Source organism: Peromyscus eremicus, chromosome 8b (assembly GCF_949786415.1).
Source record: "Peromyscus eremicus chromosome 8b, PerEre_H2_v1, whole genome shotgun sequence".
Lineage (NCBI taxonomy): Eukaryota > Metazoa > Chordata > Mammalia > Rodentia > Cricetidae > Peromyscus > Peromyscus eremicus.
Genome location: NC_081424.1, coordinates 37,981,694 through 37,998,168, shown reverse-complemented (window position 1 = coordinate 37,998,168; position 16,475 = coordinate 37,981,694). Strand labels below are relative to the sequence as shown.

Genomic DNA, 16,475 nt, shown 5'->3' with positions numbered 1-16,475 from the left:
GCTTTTGATCAAAGACAGCCAGCGTATATTCATCTTAAAGGGTCTTGACGTTTAATGTGGTTTGGGAGAAAGTGGCTTTTAAAGAAAATACCGCTGCAGCAGGAAGTTAATGAGGTTTCAGTGTGTTTTACAATTTTATAGAGGATGCTTTTATAGCTACTGAATTCAATTCGAACATGTTTTAAAAATGTTTTAAAATGTTGTTTTAAAATGTTTTAAAAATGTTTTAAAAATGTTTTAAAATGTTTTAAAAATGTTACGGCTGTAATTTATTGTTTCCAAGGCTGTTAGTATGTGGATGACTCAGGCATTTGCTGCTTCTTTGACTATGTTTAAACCTCTTGTCTCTGAAAATACTGAAATTTTGATACTTGTTCGAAGCCGCAGTTCTGGTCTCTTGGGATGTGAGAAGCTCTGTAACAGGAGTTTGCCTTAAGTTTCTTTTAGCCTTAAGCTTTATTTTTATTACTCCTGTCTTCTAGTTATTGTATAGTTTAACTAATGGAAATGTTTTATGAATTAGCAATAAAAGAAACTTGGTTTATTTTCTAACACTTAAAAGGCAGAGGAAATAATGACTGATAGTATAAACACTCTTCCAGACCAGGTGGGAACATCATTTGGGGGTTTTGCTTATTTATTTGTTTGTTTTTGGTTTTGTTTTGAGACAGTCTTGTGTGGCCCAAGCTAACCTTGAACTCTACTACCGAATGGCAGGAAATAAAGAAAAAAATATTTGATGTTCTTCTCATATCTTAGAATAAAGTCCAGATTTGTGAGTGCCAACTATGGTGTTAAAAAACTCTATAGCTCAGCAGGGCATGGTGACAAACGCCTGTAATTCTAGCATTTGGGAGGGAGAGACCAATGATCCTAGGCTACATAGAGTGACTCTGTCTTAAAAAAAAAAACAAGAAAAAACCCCCAAACTTTCCTGTAACACGACACAAGACTTTGAGAAAATAAGACATGGTTGGTTCATTGAGATTTTAAACTTGAATTTAGACTACTGAATTTGGTCATTCAGGTCATACTATTAAATACTTACACTCAGCTCTCTATGCCTGGGGGGTGGGTAGTAAATTTAAATCTTTGTTCTCTAACCCAGTCTCATCTCACTTCAGATTCTCAATTAGAAAAAACGCTCTACTTTGACTTAATTGTGTCCTCTCCTCTTAGTGTCTTACACTTCCTTTAATACCTGAGTGCTGCCTGTCCGCAGGCTACAGCCTGTAGCCACACTCTGAAATGACCCTTTGCAGGCTTGTATAAACAAGGATTGCAGTTAGTGAGTCAGGACTTGTTCAGCAGAATCACCGTGGGGGGTGGGAGCAAAAGCAAACAAATTCACAGTACTGTTCTAGTATGAACTCAACATTTTCATTGAGTGGAGTGCTTTTAAAGGTCTGTGAAAGCTCAGCCTGGTCTACTGACACTTGACACCTGTCACACAGGTCACCCTGTACACACCACAGCAGCAGCTTCACAGTTCTGGTGAAACTGAAGTGCTGATGAGCTCATTTCCATAAACTTGTTTTCTCTTCTTTCACTTCCGCTAGGGTGAATGGGATCAACACACCGAGGAAGTTCTAGACTGATGACAAGTGTAATGTACTAGTCTGTGTCCCGATGAGGGCTGTAGAGCTGAGCAGTTGAGCATGTAAAAGGGGGTTAGCTTGATCCACCTGTAAGGCCAACCAACTCAGCTGATTTGATAGCACCCCTTCTGTGATATTCTACAGAAATAAAAGATGCCAGAAGAAAGATTTCAGTCTTCAACAAACCAGTTTAATTATTGTTAATTGATGATCATGATAATGCTAATTGTGGTAATTATCATGGTATATCGCTGGGCAGAACTATAGGTAGAAAAAGGATGTTTGAGGAAGTGTTGGACAGAAGAAGGTCCATTATTTGTATGATGAGTCTTTTTTTTTTTTTTTTTTTTTTTTTTTTTTTTTTTTTTTTTTTTTTTTTTTTTAGCTCAGAACCCTTTTTTTAGCATTTAAGAGGAAAACAATAGGGCAGACAAGCTGTAACTCGGTGGTTCTCAACCTTCCTAATGCTGTGACCCTTTAATACAGTTCCTCGAGTTGTGGTCACCCTGACCATAAAATTATTTTCATTGCTATTTCATGACTGTAATTTTGCTACTGTTATAAGTCGTAATGTAAATACTTGATATGCAGGAGATCTCATATCTGACCCCTGTGAAAGGGTCTGTCAGCCTCCAAAGGGGTCACAGCCCACAGGTTGAGAACCCCTGCTGTGGTTGTTGGCAGCTGTCAGGAAGAGGGAGATGGAGAAGAGAGAGGAAAGCTATGGCTTTAAGGTAGGGTCTAGAAAGCTGGCAGGTTCTGCAGTGGAGGCTGGGAAGCAGCTGCATGACAGGAGGGGAGCAGAGTTCAGAGGATCAGGGATGCCCAGGCTTTGGCCAGTAGCTGAGAGAGAAAGACAGGAAAAGGAGAAGTTAAGGAAAGTGGGCAGGCTGCATTGCCAGCGGCCCCGTAAGTGGTTCCCTGTGTGTCCTGATTGGAAGTGGGAGTTAGCGAAAGTAGACCAAGGCCTTTGGAGCAGAGAATCTCTGAGCAAGATAAGTTCTGCATAACGATAGCATATGGCACACATATGTGCTGAGGGAGGCTGGGGTTACAGACTGTAGTTGAATCCAGATGGAGACATCTCAGCAGGCCAGACTGAGGAGGTCAGCCTCACTTGGTTGTCAGCTAGGAGCTAGCACCACGTGCCAGGATGAGATAGGCAAGGAAGGGAACTGGGGAAGCAGACTTGGCGGACGGTGTGAAGAAGTGACGGGTCAAAAGACGCTGAGCCCTTAGCACTAGAATGGACAGTAGGCAGGGTTGGACTAGACAGGAAGGGGTGATAGGATGGCGGGTGCAGGGAAGGGGCCAGCTAAAGAAACACAGCCTGGGGGCTGGGACCTGAGCCAGTGTAAGAAACAGTTTAGTCCTGAACCCAGAACCAAAGAAGTATGCCCTGACTCTGAAACCAGTGCCAAAGAAACACACTTTGTCCCTAGAATTAGAGCTAGTTAAAGAATATGCCCTGGCCTTAGAATTAAAGCCAAAAAGCTAAGAAAGGCCAGTGAAAGAAGCACAGTTTAGCTCTGAAGTCAGAGCCATCTCTGCCCCTGACCAATGAAACTAACCAATCCCTGAGCAGAAAACCTTCTCCCTGGAGAAACTCCGCCCCCTAAAAAATCCTATATAAACCACCCTGCCTGTTCAGTTGTGGGCAGTTCTTTCCCACCCCTGTAGAGGCAGCCACTCTCCTGGACTCCTCCTTCCCAAATACATCTCTTCCTCAAGAGTCTTGGGTGAAGATCTTCATTCACCGGCACAGAGAAGAAGAACCTTGCTAAGACATCCCTTAGGGTTCCTGGACCTTAGAGGGTGAGACCCTGTATCCCCTGCTGGACAGAAAGTTTCTGCAGCAGGCATGTACAAAATATTGAGAGATGAGAGTGCATATGACAGTATAAAAAAGTTCTGAATTATATTAATTAGGCACCCAAATACATGATACAGATGTGCAGTTGGAATTGGCTTTTGGGCAGTTTGAATAGGTAGAAGAAACTGAGCAGAGCCTGCTTTCTACTGGTTTTTGATGGTGGTGTGATGGGTTTTGTAGGGTTTATGTTTTTTGATTTGGAGACAGTAGATAAGAGCAGAGAGAAAGTATGACTTGTTATAGACATTCATGGTTCTTCATTAGCATATTAAAGTGAAAGTTTCCTGTCTAGCTGCATAAGCCACAAACATAGTGTATAATGCATTATTCTGAGGCTAGGCCTGGCCGTCCATGTTAAGCTCATCAGTATTTTGTTGTCTTCTGTGGGCCACAGAAGCCAGTGGACTAAAAGCTTTCAGACCATCAGCGGCCCGTAGTTGTTCAAGTACAGTGTGCTACTGAAAGCCGATGGGTTGGTACAGACTTAGCATACCTTTTGGGAAATTAAGGCTTAGATTTTTTTTTTATTGCATATGCAGTTTGTGTGTAAATAAAAATATGTAATAAAATTAGCTGGGTAAGGTGGTTCACACCTTTAATCCTAGCACTTGGGAGTTAAAGGCCAGTCAGAGCTCCGTGGTGAGACTGTGGTTTTGTTTTGTTTTTAAAAGGCAATGAAATTATATTCACTTGAAAGATACAACAAATTTAATGTTTCACCTCATAACTTAAGAGTATATGAAGGGTGCTAGAACAAGGCTCAGTAGTTAAGAGCTCATTCTGCTCTTGCAAAGGGTCAGAACTCGGTTCCCAGCATCTGCCGAGTTAAGCACTCTGAGGGATCAGATGCCTCTGGCCTCAGTGGGTACCTGTATCTACATACCCGTATCCACTCAATATATACTGATGGGTCTTACTTTCTGTTGCACCATGAGCCAGACAACTGATAAAGGAGACTTTAATCGGGCTGACAGTTACAGAGGGTACAGTCCATGATGGAGTAAAGGCATGGCACTAAGTGTTCAAACATAGGAGCCCACGGGGGCCATTCTTCAAACCACCACAGTACACAAAGAAAAAGAAAAAGAAATCTTTAAAAAGTGAAGCAAAAACTATAAAACTAAAGTTAAAATGGAAAAATCACTTGAGAGAGGAATAAATTAACCCAACTTTAACAATTAAAAGATCAAGGATTAGAACCATACAATTAAAAATCTCATTCAGTGAATGTATTGAAAATTTTGTGTCCAAGTCAACAGTCCGTGTAGAAGGGACACATTTACAAACCTTGGAGACAGTATCATGTGTAAATGTCTAAATTTGGAATAGGGGAATATATATTTTGTAAAAGCACCACACGCACAAACTATTTTAGTGGTTAATTAGACTAAGAACAAAATACAAAGAATACTAAGTATATTAATCATGCACTGGAAAAAATGACAAAGTGTATGTTTAAAAGCTGTATCATTTAGAAACAAACCAATATAAAAGATATGTACACACAGAGACTACAAGGAAGAAGTACAAACATTCTTTTTTGTGAGAAGCCACCAATACCCACCAGGTTAGCAAAAATGAAAATTCTAGCAATATAAAAAATTTTAAACTAAGATGTTATTAGTAAAGCCACATTTTTATAATCATAAATATGGCAATGTCTTAAATGTATTATTTTAAATATTTTTTGAGAATGTTAGAGAAATCAAAACTTTCACCTGTGTATAATATTGATATTTTAACTGTAATTTTAGAGGGACAGGGAAATAGAGGTTCAGGTTTATTGCTTATTTACATGAATTCTGGTTAGAGTCTCACTGGAATAGGAACAGGAAATTACTCGAAATGATTTTGTTCGTGTAATAGCTATGACAAATTTGTTGTAAATTGTTTAAGTTTAGACAGAGTAAGCCAACGGCCTGTAAAATAAAAGGCGCGTGCTGGTGTGTCCTTTTTCCCTCATCCGTTTTATCACCCGAACGGTGTCCAGTGTAAACTGAAGGTCAGTGCCCCGTGCTGCACTCCACTGCATTTCTAGACACTCACCTGGGAGGGGCTCGGGTCACAGGGATAGCATGGGAAGCATAGGGGAGCCCCGCCCTCCCCGCCCTGGCTCTCGGCTGCTCTGAAGCCAGGTGTTTGATCAGGTTCTGTCCTTCCCCAGAGGGTCTCAGCCACAGAGCTGGCCTCCTTCCTAGGGCTCCTCTCTGCCTTCCTTCTGGTTCTGAGACGTCTCCTTTGTCGTCCGCTCATCCTCTTTTCTTGGCCTTTACTCTTCCTTCCAGAAGTCACTACCATCAACTACTGTACTCCTGAAATCGCCTCCCAGGAGCTTAGACATATTTGATGTATTGCACTCATAAAATCCTGGCATGTTAGTGGGGGTGTCTTTCTTGTTCCTCTAAAGTAGTGTACTCCTTTATGGGTAGGAAGCATTTATTATACCTACAGTTGCAGTAGGACAGACTTCTAGTTAGTTATTTTTGTTTTATAGATTTCAAAAAAAGCAAAATTTTCTTAAGCACTTTCGCAAAAACAATTTTCAGTCTGTCACTTAGCTTTTGAGTTCTCATGAAATATTTTAATTTGCCTCAAAGGTTAACATTTATATAATCTCATCAGATCATTGCAGTTTGTTTTCATATATTGTTTTGAGCTATGTTTTTAATAAGCAAATTTCATGAAATTCTTTAATCATTCGATTTAAAATTACATTATGAAATCAAATTATTCAGCATGTAAACTTGATTTTCTTAAATGGAGCTTTTAATTTTTAAAGATGTCATGTTTGCATTCCTGTGAATGAGAAAAGCTTGGGCAGGAGCTTTCTGTGCTGTTAGTCTTCAGGATCCCACGATTCCTGACGCAGATCCCGTGTTTACTTCCTTTGTCTCTAGGACACTGCTATTGTCCATCCAGTTCCCATTCGCATGACTCCGAGCAAAATCCACATGCAGGAGATGGAACTGAAGAGGTCGAGCAGTGGTAAGGGAGACGTCGTCAGGCCACTGCATCTCAGCTTGCTGCTGGAATGCAGAGGGAATTCTTCTTCCAAGGGTCGAGTTTCTTTCAGAAATGACCGTTTTTGGTTTGGTTTTTTGAGGCAGGGTCTCACGTCATAGCCTTGGGTATCCTGGAACTCTTTTTGTAGACCAGGCTGTCCCTGAATTCACAGAGATCCACCCGCCTCTGCCTCTAAAGTGCTGAGAGTAAAGACATACTCACTCCACCACACTGACTCGTAATTCTTTATTTTCCTTTTAACCTAGTACTTTTCTACAATTGTGTGTGCCCCCAGAGCTGCATCTTTAAACAAATAGCAGTTCTTAAAAGGAAATTGTTTACCGTATAAAGCTTTAAAATGAGGGTGTTTAGGGGGAAATTTTACAAAATAAACAGGATCATTTGAAAATGAGACATTTCTGATATTCTGGAGTCTGGAGTTTTTTTGTTGTTTAGATTTATTTTATTTTATATGTATGAGTATTTTCCCTATGTGTTTGTGTATGCAACACTTGTGTGCCTGGTACCCGAAGAGGTCAGAGAGGCCACTGGATGCCTCCCTGGCATGGAGTTGCAGATGGTGGTAAGGCACCATCTGGGTTCTCACTCTGTAGCTCCGCTGGCCTCAGACCCTTCATCTCCTGCCTCAGCCTCCGGTGCTTCAGTGCCAGCTGGGCAGCATTGGGCCGGCCTAGACAATTCTCGGGAGCACTGACTGACTGTGTAAGTCAGCATGGACAACATTCACAGCCCAGACTTGGGGTGGTTTGTTGTTACCTGTGCGGCAGGGATAAGTTAACCAAGTGAAAATGCAGACAGATAAATTACCTCCTATTGTGGAAGGGAACAGAATTTCCCATGAACAAGTTTATAAATCGGCTTTATCAAATAAAAAGATTGTGTTGTCTTAAGACACTTTCTGCAATATCTAAATGAAGTCTTATATTGTAATGTGATCTCTTATTAATTTTATCAATACAAATGTCTGTCTCTTGTATTGTTGCCTCTTTTAAATTCTCTACTAGATCACACTAATCCCACAAGTCCATTGCTTGTGAAACCATCTGACCTTTCTGAAGAAAATAAAATCAACTCATCAGTGAAATTTCCTTCTGGAAATACTGTAGGTAAGTGAAAGATGGCATCATAGCTCACGTTTGAGTTTATGAAGTAAATTTAGAGTCTGGGGGATTGAGATACTTAGTAACACTGTGTTTGCTGCGTAAAATGGGGTTGAGTTTATAAGGGAGATTGGGGTGGGGTGACTCTTAAGGGACAAGAAAGCTAAGTGCATGGATAGAACCTAAAAGCTGGAAAGGAGAATGGGAGTGCCATTTTAAATGAGGAGAACAGAGAAGGCTTTATTAGAAGATAACGTTTGACTTAGAATTTGAAGGACAGCTGGGACTTATGGGAACGATGACTGAAACACAGGCAGCAGCCAGTGTGCAGCCCTCGGGTGGTGCCCTGGAGTAGAACCGGTGTGCTCAGCAGAGGCAGCAAGGGAGACGAGAGCAGAAGCAATGGTGTGAAAAGTCATTAGAGAATGTCCCATGGAGTAGTGACGGGAGATCTGCCCTTCTTTTTAAGACTCACCCTGCCTGTTGTAGTTCTAGACCCAAAGTAGGCAAGTGCTGAAACAGGAGACAGTTATGATAATCCAGTCACAAGAGGATGGTGGGTTGGGCTAGAATGGGAGAGGTGCAGGTAGTGAGAAGCAGCCAGATTCGGGACTATACTTTGTAACCTCTATAGGAAGACTAGAAGCCTTGCTTACCTGTGTGCTGTAGCGTAGGGGAAAGGAGTCAAGGGTGGCCTCTGCAGCCGAGTTTGGAAAACAGGCAGGCTCCAGGAGCAAAGAAAGCGCCTCTTCTCTGGGCACAGTGCCACCATGCCCAGGTAAAGAAAGGAGCTTTCTTTTCTTACACTATTTCTAATGTTTATTTGAAAGTAGCTATTTATTACTGCACTATAGTTCATACTTACTATGAAAATAAGAAAATGACTATTCATACTCTCAGTGTCCATGGTTAACCATTTTATTGTTTACTTTAAATCATATTTTGTGAATCTGGAATACAGAGTGACCAACAGTCGTTTCAAAATCCCAAATAGGAAATGCTTCAGAGTCCTAAACCTTTTGAGTAGCAAAATGCCATCACCTGAACTCTTGACAGATTGCAGGAAAAACAAAGGCACACTATGAATCTGGCTGTGCATGTGATAGTAGATATGGGACATGAATGGGTATGTGTTTAGACTTGGCTCTATTCTCCATGTATCTCATGTCTATGCAAATGCTTTAAATCTGGAAAAAGAGAAAATGGAAACCAAAAGCATTTTGGGCCCAAAGCATTTCATATAAGGGATATTCAACCATATAGTTATGTTTTTGTATGAGAAATAATTGTTTTATATATACATGTGTATATATATGATTTTTCTGATTTATTTTGAATATTTGTTTCATTAGATATTTGATCTAGATTGTAACTTGTTCTGTCCACCGTATTCCTATGCATGATGTATTTGGTTTTTACAATTGGTAGCACTGGAATGAACTGTTAACCTCTTTAGCAGCCTTTGAATGTCTATGATTTTGAAGCAGTGGAACAATCTATTGCATTTGTGGCAGAGAGTGAAAAGCAAAGAAATGAGTATTATTCACTAGGATGTATTTATTTACCAGCAGATGGATACAGTAGTTCAGACTCTTTCCCTTCTGACCCGGAGCAGATTGGGAGCAATGTAACTCGTCAAAGGTCTGTATTTATATCAAACTGTGTTGAGATCTCTCCATGCACTTTAGTATTTGAAGTTACTTAGGGAAATCTGTTAAATACCTGTTAGTTTATGTAAAAGACAAATATTTTGGTTCTACTTGTTAAAAAATAAAAGGGAAGCCTTATTGTTACTATTTTGTTTTTATGTATTTTATGAACGGTCTAATAAAAAGCTGATAATTTCATAATGAACCCTTTGTGACAGTAGAGCAGTGAGAGTCTTAAGTGATAAGCATTCGACTCTGTGGCAAGTACCCCCAGAACATTGTTTTGAACACCCAGAAGCATGTCCAAAGGGGAGCTGCCTGCTCATTCGGCAGGTATAAACAGTCCATGGGATAAGCAAAGGGTGCTGGTGGAGGTTTGTCTGCATGGACCTTACACCCACTCAGACTTACAGGATAGAAGCATCCTTCACTTCTCACACTCTGCATATGTTGAAAATCCCTTTGCAACATGCCCATGAGAGAGAGATGAACACCTGCCCTCAACTTCAAGGAACTTACTAGAAAGTCAGAAGCCCTCTTGTTTCCCTTCTTTGATGTGTGGAGTTCTGTGTTTCTTGGAGTTCTCAGCTATTTTGGAGTTTGTTCATTTTATCCCTGTATGTGAAGATCTGTTTGTCAGAGCCATGGAGAGCCTTTTCAGAATAAAAGACTTTGGTCCCAAAGAGAAGAGTGTATAGAGCTAGTTGAGTTTGGGTACAGTGACCTCTAAAGTGGGGTATCTTCAGTGACACCGCTTGAGCATCTCAGAGTGTAGCCAGATTGTGTCCCAGCTTATCACATTCGAGCTGTTGAAAAGTAACCGTGTGGAGATTCTCATAGTGTTTCAGGCTAGTGTTACCTCCGATTGAATGCAAAGTATCACGAGATTTGTGGTCTGTCCTGATGAAATCATGTTGACAGTAACTTCCAGTTTTTAACAGGTTTGTTTATGACTTCATAAATAGTTATTTGGCACATTAAGTAACTATTTGTCTCAGACACAGCATAGAGAGTGATGCTCTTATTAGTTGTAATACCTTCATAGGCACTGCTTGAAAAAGTGTCATTCTAATAGGGTCTTTGGTTGTTTAGCCAAGTTTGAAAGAATCAAGCTCCAGTATTGACATAACCAGTTGATGGGTGACTTTTGCAGGTCTCATTCAGGAACGTCACCTGATAACACTGCGCCACCACCTCCCCCTCCAAGGCCACAGCCCTCTCATTCTAGGTCATCATCCCTAGACATGAATCGGACCTTTGCAGTTACCACAGGTAGGGAGGGGCTAGGGAATCGAAATAGGCATTAACTATACTAATATACATTGTTTTAAAGTTAGTCCAAGATACAACTTCTTTTTGTTTCTCTTAATATGTTTTATTTTTTACATTGAAGAAAAATGTGAATTAAAGATGTCAAATGATCCCAGCGTTTGGGAGGCAGAGGCAGGTGGATCTTGAGTTCAAGGACAGCCTGGTCTGCAGAGCTAATTCCAGGACAGCCAGAGCTACACTGAGAAACTGTATCTCAAAAAACAAACAAACAAACAAACAAAAAACCAAAACAAACAAACAAGCAAAAAAAAATATAAAATAAAAACATCAGATGAAAACTACTTTTTTTTTGAAGTGGGGAGAATGTTGTTTTCCTAGTGACTGAGGTGTGTTTGAATACAAAAGTCATGATGGAGCTTGAGAGCCGCCACAGGAAATCGGGGAAGATGTGCTTGCATGAGTGTTGGGGGTGTTGTAGGGACGGCCAAGAACCATGACTCCAGGATGTCAGTGTTTCTACAACTGGCAGTGTTGTAACTACATCGATTGTTTTCATCAGTGTGATTAAAGGTTGTGATAATGAGGGAAAACGTAAGGAGTCAACAGACTATTGGACTTTGAGCCAAGAAAACTGGAAATACTGACAGTTGTTTACACAGAGATGATAGTTTTAAGTTAAAGGAAAGTTTTAAAGACTTTGGTCTGGTAGCTAAAAGAACAGTCGAGGAAAAAACTAAGAACAGGTTACTGTTAAGGAAGTAGGCAGGAGCTTGTCAACAGTCCCTCATGTAGTGGAGGTGATGAGAAATGAGCTCTGAAGAGAGGCCATGAAATTGGACCATTATGTCATGTGTAGAGCTTTTGGTTTGGGTTTTAAGATAGTCTCATGTAGCCCGAGCTGGCCTCAAACTCACTACGTAGCCAATGTTGACTTTGAACTAGCTTCTCATCCCCTTGACTCTACTTCCCAAATTCTGGCATTATGGGTATGAGATACCATGTCACCTGGTCAAACCTGAGCCTCAAGCATGCTAGGCAACTGCTCTACCGCTGAGCTATAGCCTCAGCCCCTTGGGAAGTTACCAGATTGTCTTAGACATGTTTTCTCGTGTGGTCACATTCACCTGCTTCTTCTCGGTAAAGTAACTACAGAATCACTAAAGAGCTGTGCATCTTCACACAGGACAGCAACAGGCTGTAGTTGTTGCCCACCCTCCTGCAGTGCCTCCAAGACCTCAGCCCTCCCAGGTAACTCTCCTGTGCTCGTGTTAGAAACGGCATATTGCCCTCCCTCCTCAGGGTCAGTTTGTCAGCTTAGACAAGTCATTCTATTTGTAATTATCTGTAAGGTCAGCACTTAGGTCAGTGACTTAAGTATTCTTGGGAGCTAAAGATTCCAGTAAGAATTTGGGTTACTAAGAAACAGATAATGCTGTCTTAAAGGGTTTAGCAGAACAGTAGGTTAGGAGAGGGAAATACCTGAGGATGTCATGGGTCCAGCACTGCCTCATAGACAGAATCCAGTGTCTCCCTGGACATTTGCACCCTTTCTGGTCAGAATTGAAGTAGACATATTTATAAAATAGTTGGGGACAGCCTTGGTGACTAGTAAAGTTAAAGAGCATATTGAGAAGATACAAGTGAAATGAAGGAATTAAGACCCGGGAAAAAGAATGGCAGAATGGCATCCACAGAGGCGTGTGTGTGTGTGTGTGTGTGTGTATGTATGTGTGTGTGTGTATATATATATATATATATATATATATATATATATATATATATATATATATATATATAGTGTGGGTGGGTGTAGGTGTGGGTGTGTGTAGGAGCCTGGCATCGTACTGAGAGAAAGCCAAGTTCAGCACAGACTGACAGACTGTGTGCATATGTATCTGAGATAGTCACTGAGTGTGACAAATGGAGACCACCATGCTGTGCACTGGCGATGCTAATAAAATGCATGTTCCTGTGTTCTAACCCACTGTCCAGGCACCTGGTCCCTCAGTGCATCGCACAGTGGATGCCGATGGGCTGATAACTCACACTAGTACCTCACCTCAGCAGATACCAGAACAACCAAATTTTGCAGATTTCAGCCAATTTGAAGTATTTGCTGCATCAAATGTAACTGAAGAACAAGACAACGAAGCCGAGAAACATCCTGAGGTCTTGCCAGTGAGTTTGCTGGGGTTCAGCTCATTTGTGACAGTCCCGTCAAGCCATATGTTGTAAAGAGGACTCTTGAGAGAGCAGATTCAATTAGCAGAGGCCTGAGTGAGTGAAAGGCCTGCTGCTGCCTCTTGTGGAGGATATCTATACCCTCCATCTGTGCTTCTCGGCTACTTCATTGGCCTCTAATGTCCGATGGTTGCAATATGATATTTAGTAAGTCAGATTCAGGGGTCAGGGACAGGGGTAGGTGTGGTGTGAAACACACATGCACCTGGTCCTGGTTAATGCTGCTCTGGGGAATTAGTACTAAGCATCTGGTTGTATGAATTGATGAAGATTTCCATAGGATAAGAAGCTATGTTTACCACAGCTACACACTTCAACACACACACTCTCAAAAACACCACCGTGCCAAAACCTAGTCTCCATTGACTGTTCTAGGAGACTATATATAGTTTTAGTGGTCGGGAATCTGGTGGCATTGTCTGTATGGATCTCTGGCTTAAGTCATTGAAAATAAATATGTAGAGTTGGAAGGAGAAAAGTACTACCGACTGACATCTCCATTCTCATTGCTCCAGCTGTTGAACCTCTAACTGCTGCAATGACCCATGTTAATTTGACTGGCATAACCTAAGATTCCATGGGTCTGAACCACAGAGAAGCTCTTACTGGAACCCCCTTAGCTGACTTGGCCCGTTAGGGGAGTGGACTGTGCCCAGGAAGGTGGTGGTGGACATGGGGGCAGAGGTAGACGTGCCCAGGGGACTGTCGTTCATGTGTTGGGATGGACGTGGCATCCCCCAGTCTCAAGAGCCTCGCAGCAGCTAGCACGGTCAGTGCCATGGCTGTGTCTACTCTCCAGTCTTGTTTTCCAACTTCAGCACTAGACAGTCGTCTGGCAGAGTTTTCTCGGTGTGTCTCATCCTCACCTCAGACTTCCTGTCAGTATGAACAGCTCCTAACATCTTACTTTGTTGCATGTTCTGTCTTTGCTACATATAATTGTATAGTAACGAGATAATGTATTCCTCTCTAGGCTGAAAAAGCTCCCGACCCCGCAAGCTCTCTTCGGGTCGCCCAAACAGATGGTAAAATCGAAGAAAAGACAGCTGCTAGTGTTCCTGCCAATGTGGTACGAAAAGTCTTTATACTGTGAACGGTTTGTGTGTACAGGGACTGCCAAGATGCTTGTCAAGGAATAAAGTCGGCTAGGCAGAGGATGCGCATCTCCAGTCCAGCGGCAGGAGGGTCACGACCTCCGGCCTGGGCGGCATGGTGATAAACATCTGTTCCTGTTTTTCCTCAGCTGTTGCCACAGATACATAAATGGTTGTAAAATGAGACAAGTAACCTCCTTTTTCACAGCAGGTGGCTTTAAAAAGGCAATTGGTGTTAGCACAATGCTAATTAAGCATGAATGGCGCTAAGAATGCTCGTTTCTCTTGTCGGGTAGAGCAAAGGCACAACACCTCTGGCTCCACCACCTAAGCCTGTTCGAAGAAGATTGAAGTCGGAAGATGAGTTACGGCCAGATGTGGATGAGCACACCCAGAAGACAGGTGTCCTAGCTGCTGTCCTTGCCTCACAGCCTTCTATTCCCAGGTAATCCAAGCTGTTCCTCAGTGCATCTCAGCACTAACACAAAGTGAGTTCAGAACACCGGACAGAAAGAAGTTCTTCTGGCAGCCTGAGTTCAAACCCAGGACCCTCCTGATGGAAGGAGAGAACCAGCTTCCACAAGTTGCCCCCTGACCTCCACACAGTCTGCCCTGCATATGGCGGTCAGAGGATATCTTTGGGGAGTTGGGTCTTCATATGGGTTCCATGGAATAAACTGGGGTCATCATGCCTGCGTGGCATGTGCCCTTACCACCTGGGCCAGCTTGCTGGCCCAACTTTTACATTTCTAAGAAAAGAGAAAGAAACAAAGGCACACAGCAGGAACGGTATGGCTCATAAAGCCAAAAGGATTCATTGCCTGGCTGTTTATAGAAAGTCTATAAACAGTGGGTGGCGGTGGCACACGCCTTTAATCCCAGCACTCGGGAGGCAGAGACAGGCAGATCTCTGTGAGTTCAAGGCCAGCCTGGTCTACAGAGCAAGTTCTGGGACAGGCTCCAAAGCTAGAGAGAAACCCTGCCTCAAAAAAAAAAAAAAAAAACAAACAAAAAACTTGATCCAGACTATTTCACTCCATGAATTCAACAGAAAAATAAAGTAACAGCTATGGTCTTGGGCTTCTGTAGCTTACATATTCTGTTATTGGAACAACAAGTGAGTGAGCTCTGCTAAGAAGGGAGAAGTTGTTCCTCCTCCTGCTTAGAAGTCAGTGGGAGTAAAGGGTTAAAGACGGGAAAGAAATGAAGGTGTCTTTGCCCCTGTGTCTTCTCAGGTCTGTGGGGAAAGATAAAAAGGCTATCCAGGCATCGATTAGACGCAATAAGGAAACCAACACGGTTCTGGCCAGGTTGAACAGTGAATTGCAACAGCAGCTAAAGGTAATGTCCTTTCTGAATCGGAAGGTCTGTGAATGCAGCACATCTCAGTTGGGGGGACTTGAATCTGAGCCAATAGCTCTTGTCAGTCTCTGAAACTTACGCTAAAATGCGTAAGCCGTTGACTCTTAATACTAAAAGGAACTTCCTAATACAGTTCTGGTGCACAGCGTCCTATCCTGCATATGTAAGACATCACTATTCCTATAACATTGTTAACCTCCATGAAGGAACGTCAAGAAGAAAAGTGGATTTTCTATCTCCAAGAGTACATATACGGCTCTGTGCTCCATGTAATACGTAGGCAGTTGGGCTATTACTGGTTTATCCTGTGATCACAGACAACTCAGATTCAGTAATAGGAACTTAAACCAGTCTAATGAAGACAGAGTGGGAAAGTTGAAATCATCTTGCCCGTGAAAAAAGAAGAGGAACCTTAAGTCACAGTAACGTTTCCTGGGCCAGTGAGGTGGTTGAGAGTGAAAACACGAGCCTGCAAACCTGGACACCAGGGTTCTACTGCTGTAACCATGGTGGAGGAGAGCTGACTCCCATACGTCGTTCTCCAACCTTCACACACACACACACACAATTAATAATAATGCTGAAGATTCCGAATGAAAAAGTTTTCTTTGTAAAACTGAAATTCACAATGAGATCTAGGATCAGATACCGTCACCAGAGGAAAGAGTTCATGTGAACACATTCATATACAATTAATTAAGGCTTTATTCAAAATTTGTGTGGTCATACCCATCTGCTACAATCACTAGCTCTTCTAACAATTAACCTAAAAGCATCTTAATGCCTGGGTCTGCCATCAGAAATGGCTTTGAATTAGTAGGATCATGTTTTCCTATTGGAAATGTACAGATTGCCTTCTAAAGTGAACTGGATTTAAAATAGGAATCACTCTCTCTTTCTCTCTCTCTCAAATAGAGTTGTGTTTGAAGCAGGGCTAGTGTTGTCAGGTTCTGTCTGCTTCTCCATGACTTGGACTTTGCATCTCTTTCAGGATGTTCTTGAGGAGCGAATTTCCCTGGAGGTCCAACTGGAACAGCTCCGCCCGTTCTCTCACCTATAAGCCGATGCCGTTAACTGTGAACATGCCCATTTTTAAGCAGTTTGGGGTTCAGAGCCTATTTGGAAACCCAAACCTTCAGCTCACTGCTTAATTGAACATTAAATTTTATGATTCTGTTTTGCCCTATATGTTCACCATTGTATTTAAGTATCTTTTATTTTTTAATTTCAACAATAAAAGGGTCAGGAGGACTTTTTCTGGA

At 41.9% G+C, this 16,475-nt stretch overlaps 1 protein-coding gene across 6 annotated transcripts in view; it reads left to right on the top strand.

Annotated features, from left to right (window-relative positions):
* Window positions 1-16,475, top strand: part of Reps1 (RALBP1 associated Eps domain containing 1) — a 76,830-nt gene extending 60,355 nt beyond the window's left edge. For 4 of the 6 annotated variants that reach the window (XM_059272707.1, XM_059272706.1, XM_059272704.1 and 1 more), the window contains 10 exons: window positions 6,369-6,456; window positions 7,500-7,601; window positions 9,164-9,236; window positions 10,398-10,516; window positions 11,700-11,764; window positions 12,509-12,694; window positions 13,731-13,826; window positions 14,148-14,296; window positions 15,087-15,192; window positions 16,205-16,475. In XM_059272707.1, the coding sequence (XP_059128690.1) occupies window positions 6,369-6,456; window positions 7,500-7,601; window positions 9,164-9,236; window positions 10,398-10,516; window positions 11,700-11,764; window positions 12,509-12,694; window positions 13,731-13,826; window positions 14,148-14,296; window positions 15,087-15,192; window positions 16,205-16,273 (1,053 nt within the window). In that variant the 3' untranslated portion in view covers window positions 16,274-16,475. The remainder of the gene's footprint in view (window positions 1-6,368; window positions 6,457-7,499; window positions 7,602-9,163; window positions 9,237-10,397; window positions 10,517-11,699; window positions 11,765-12,508; window positions 12,695-13,730; window positions 13,827-14,147; window positions 14,297-15,086; window positions 15,193-16,204) is intronic. The other 2 variants (XM_059272709.1, XM_059272705.1) reach the window with 1 other exon arrangement.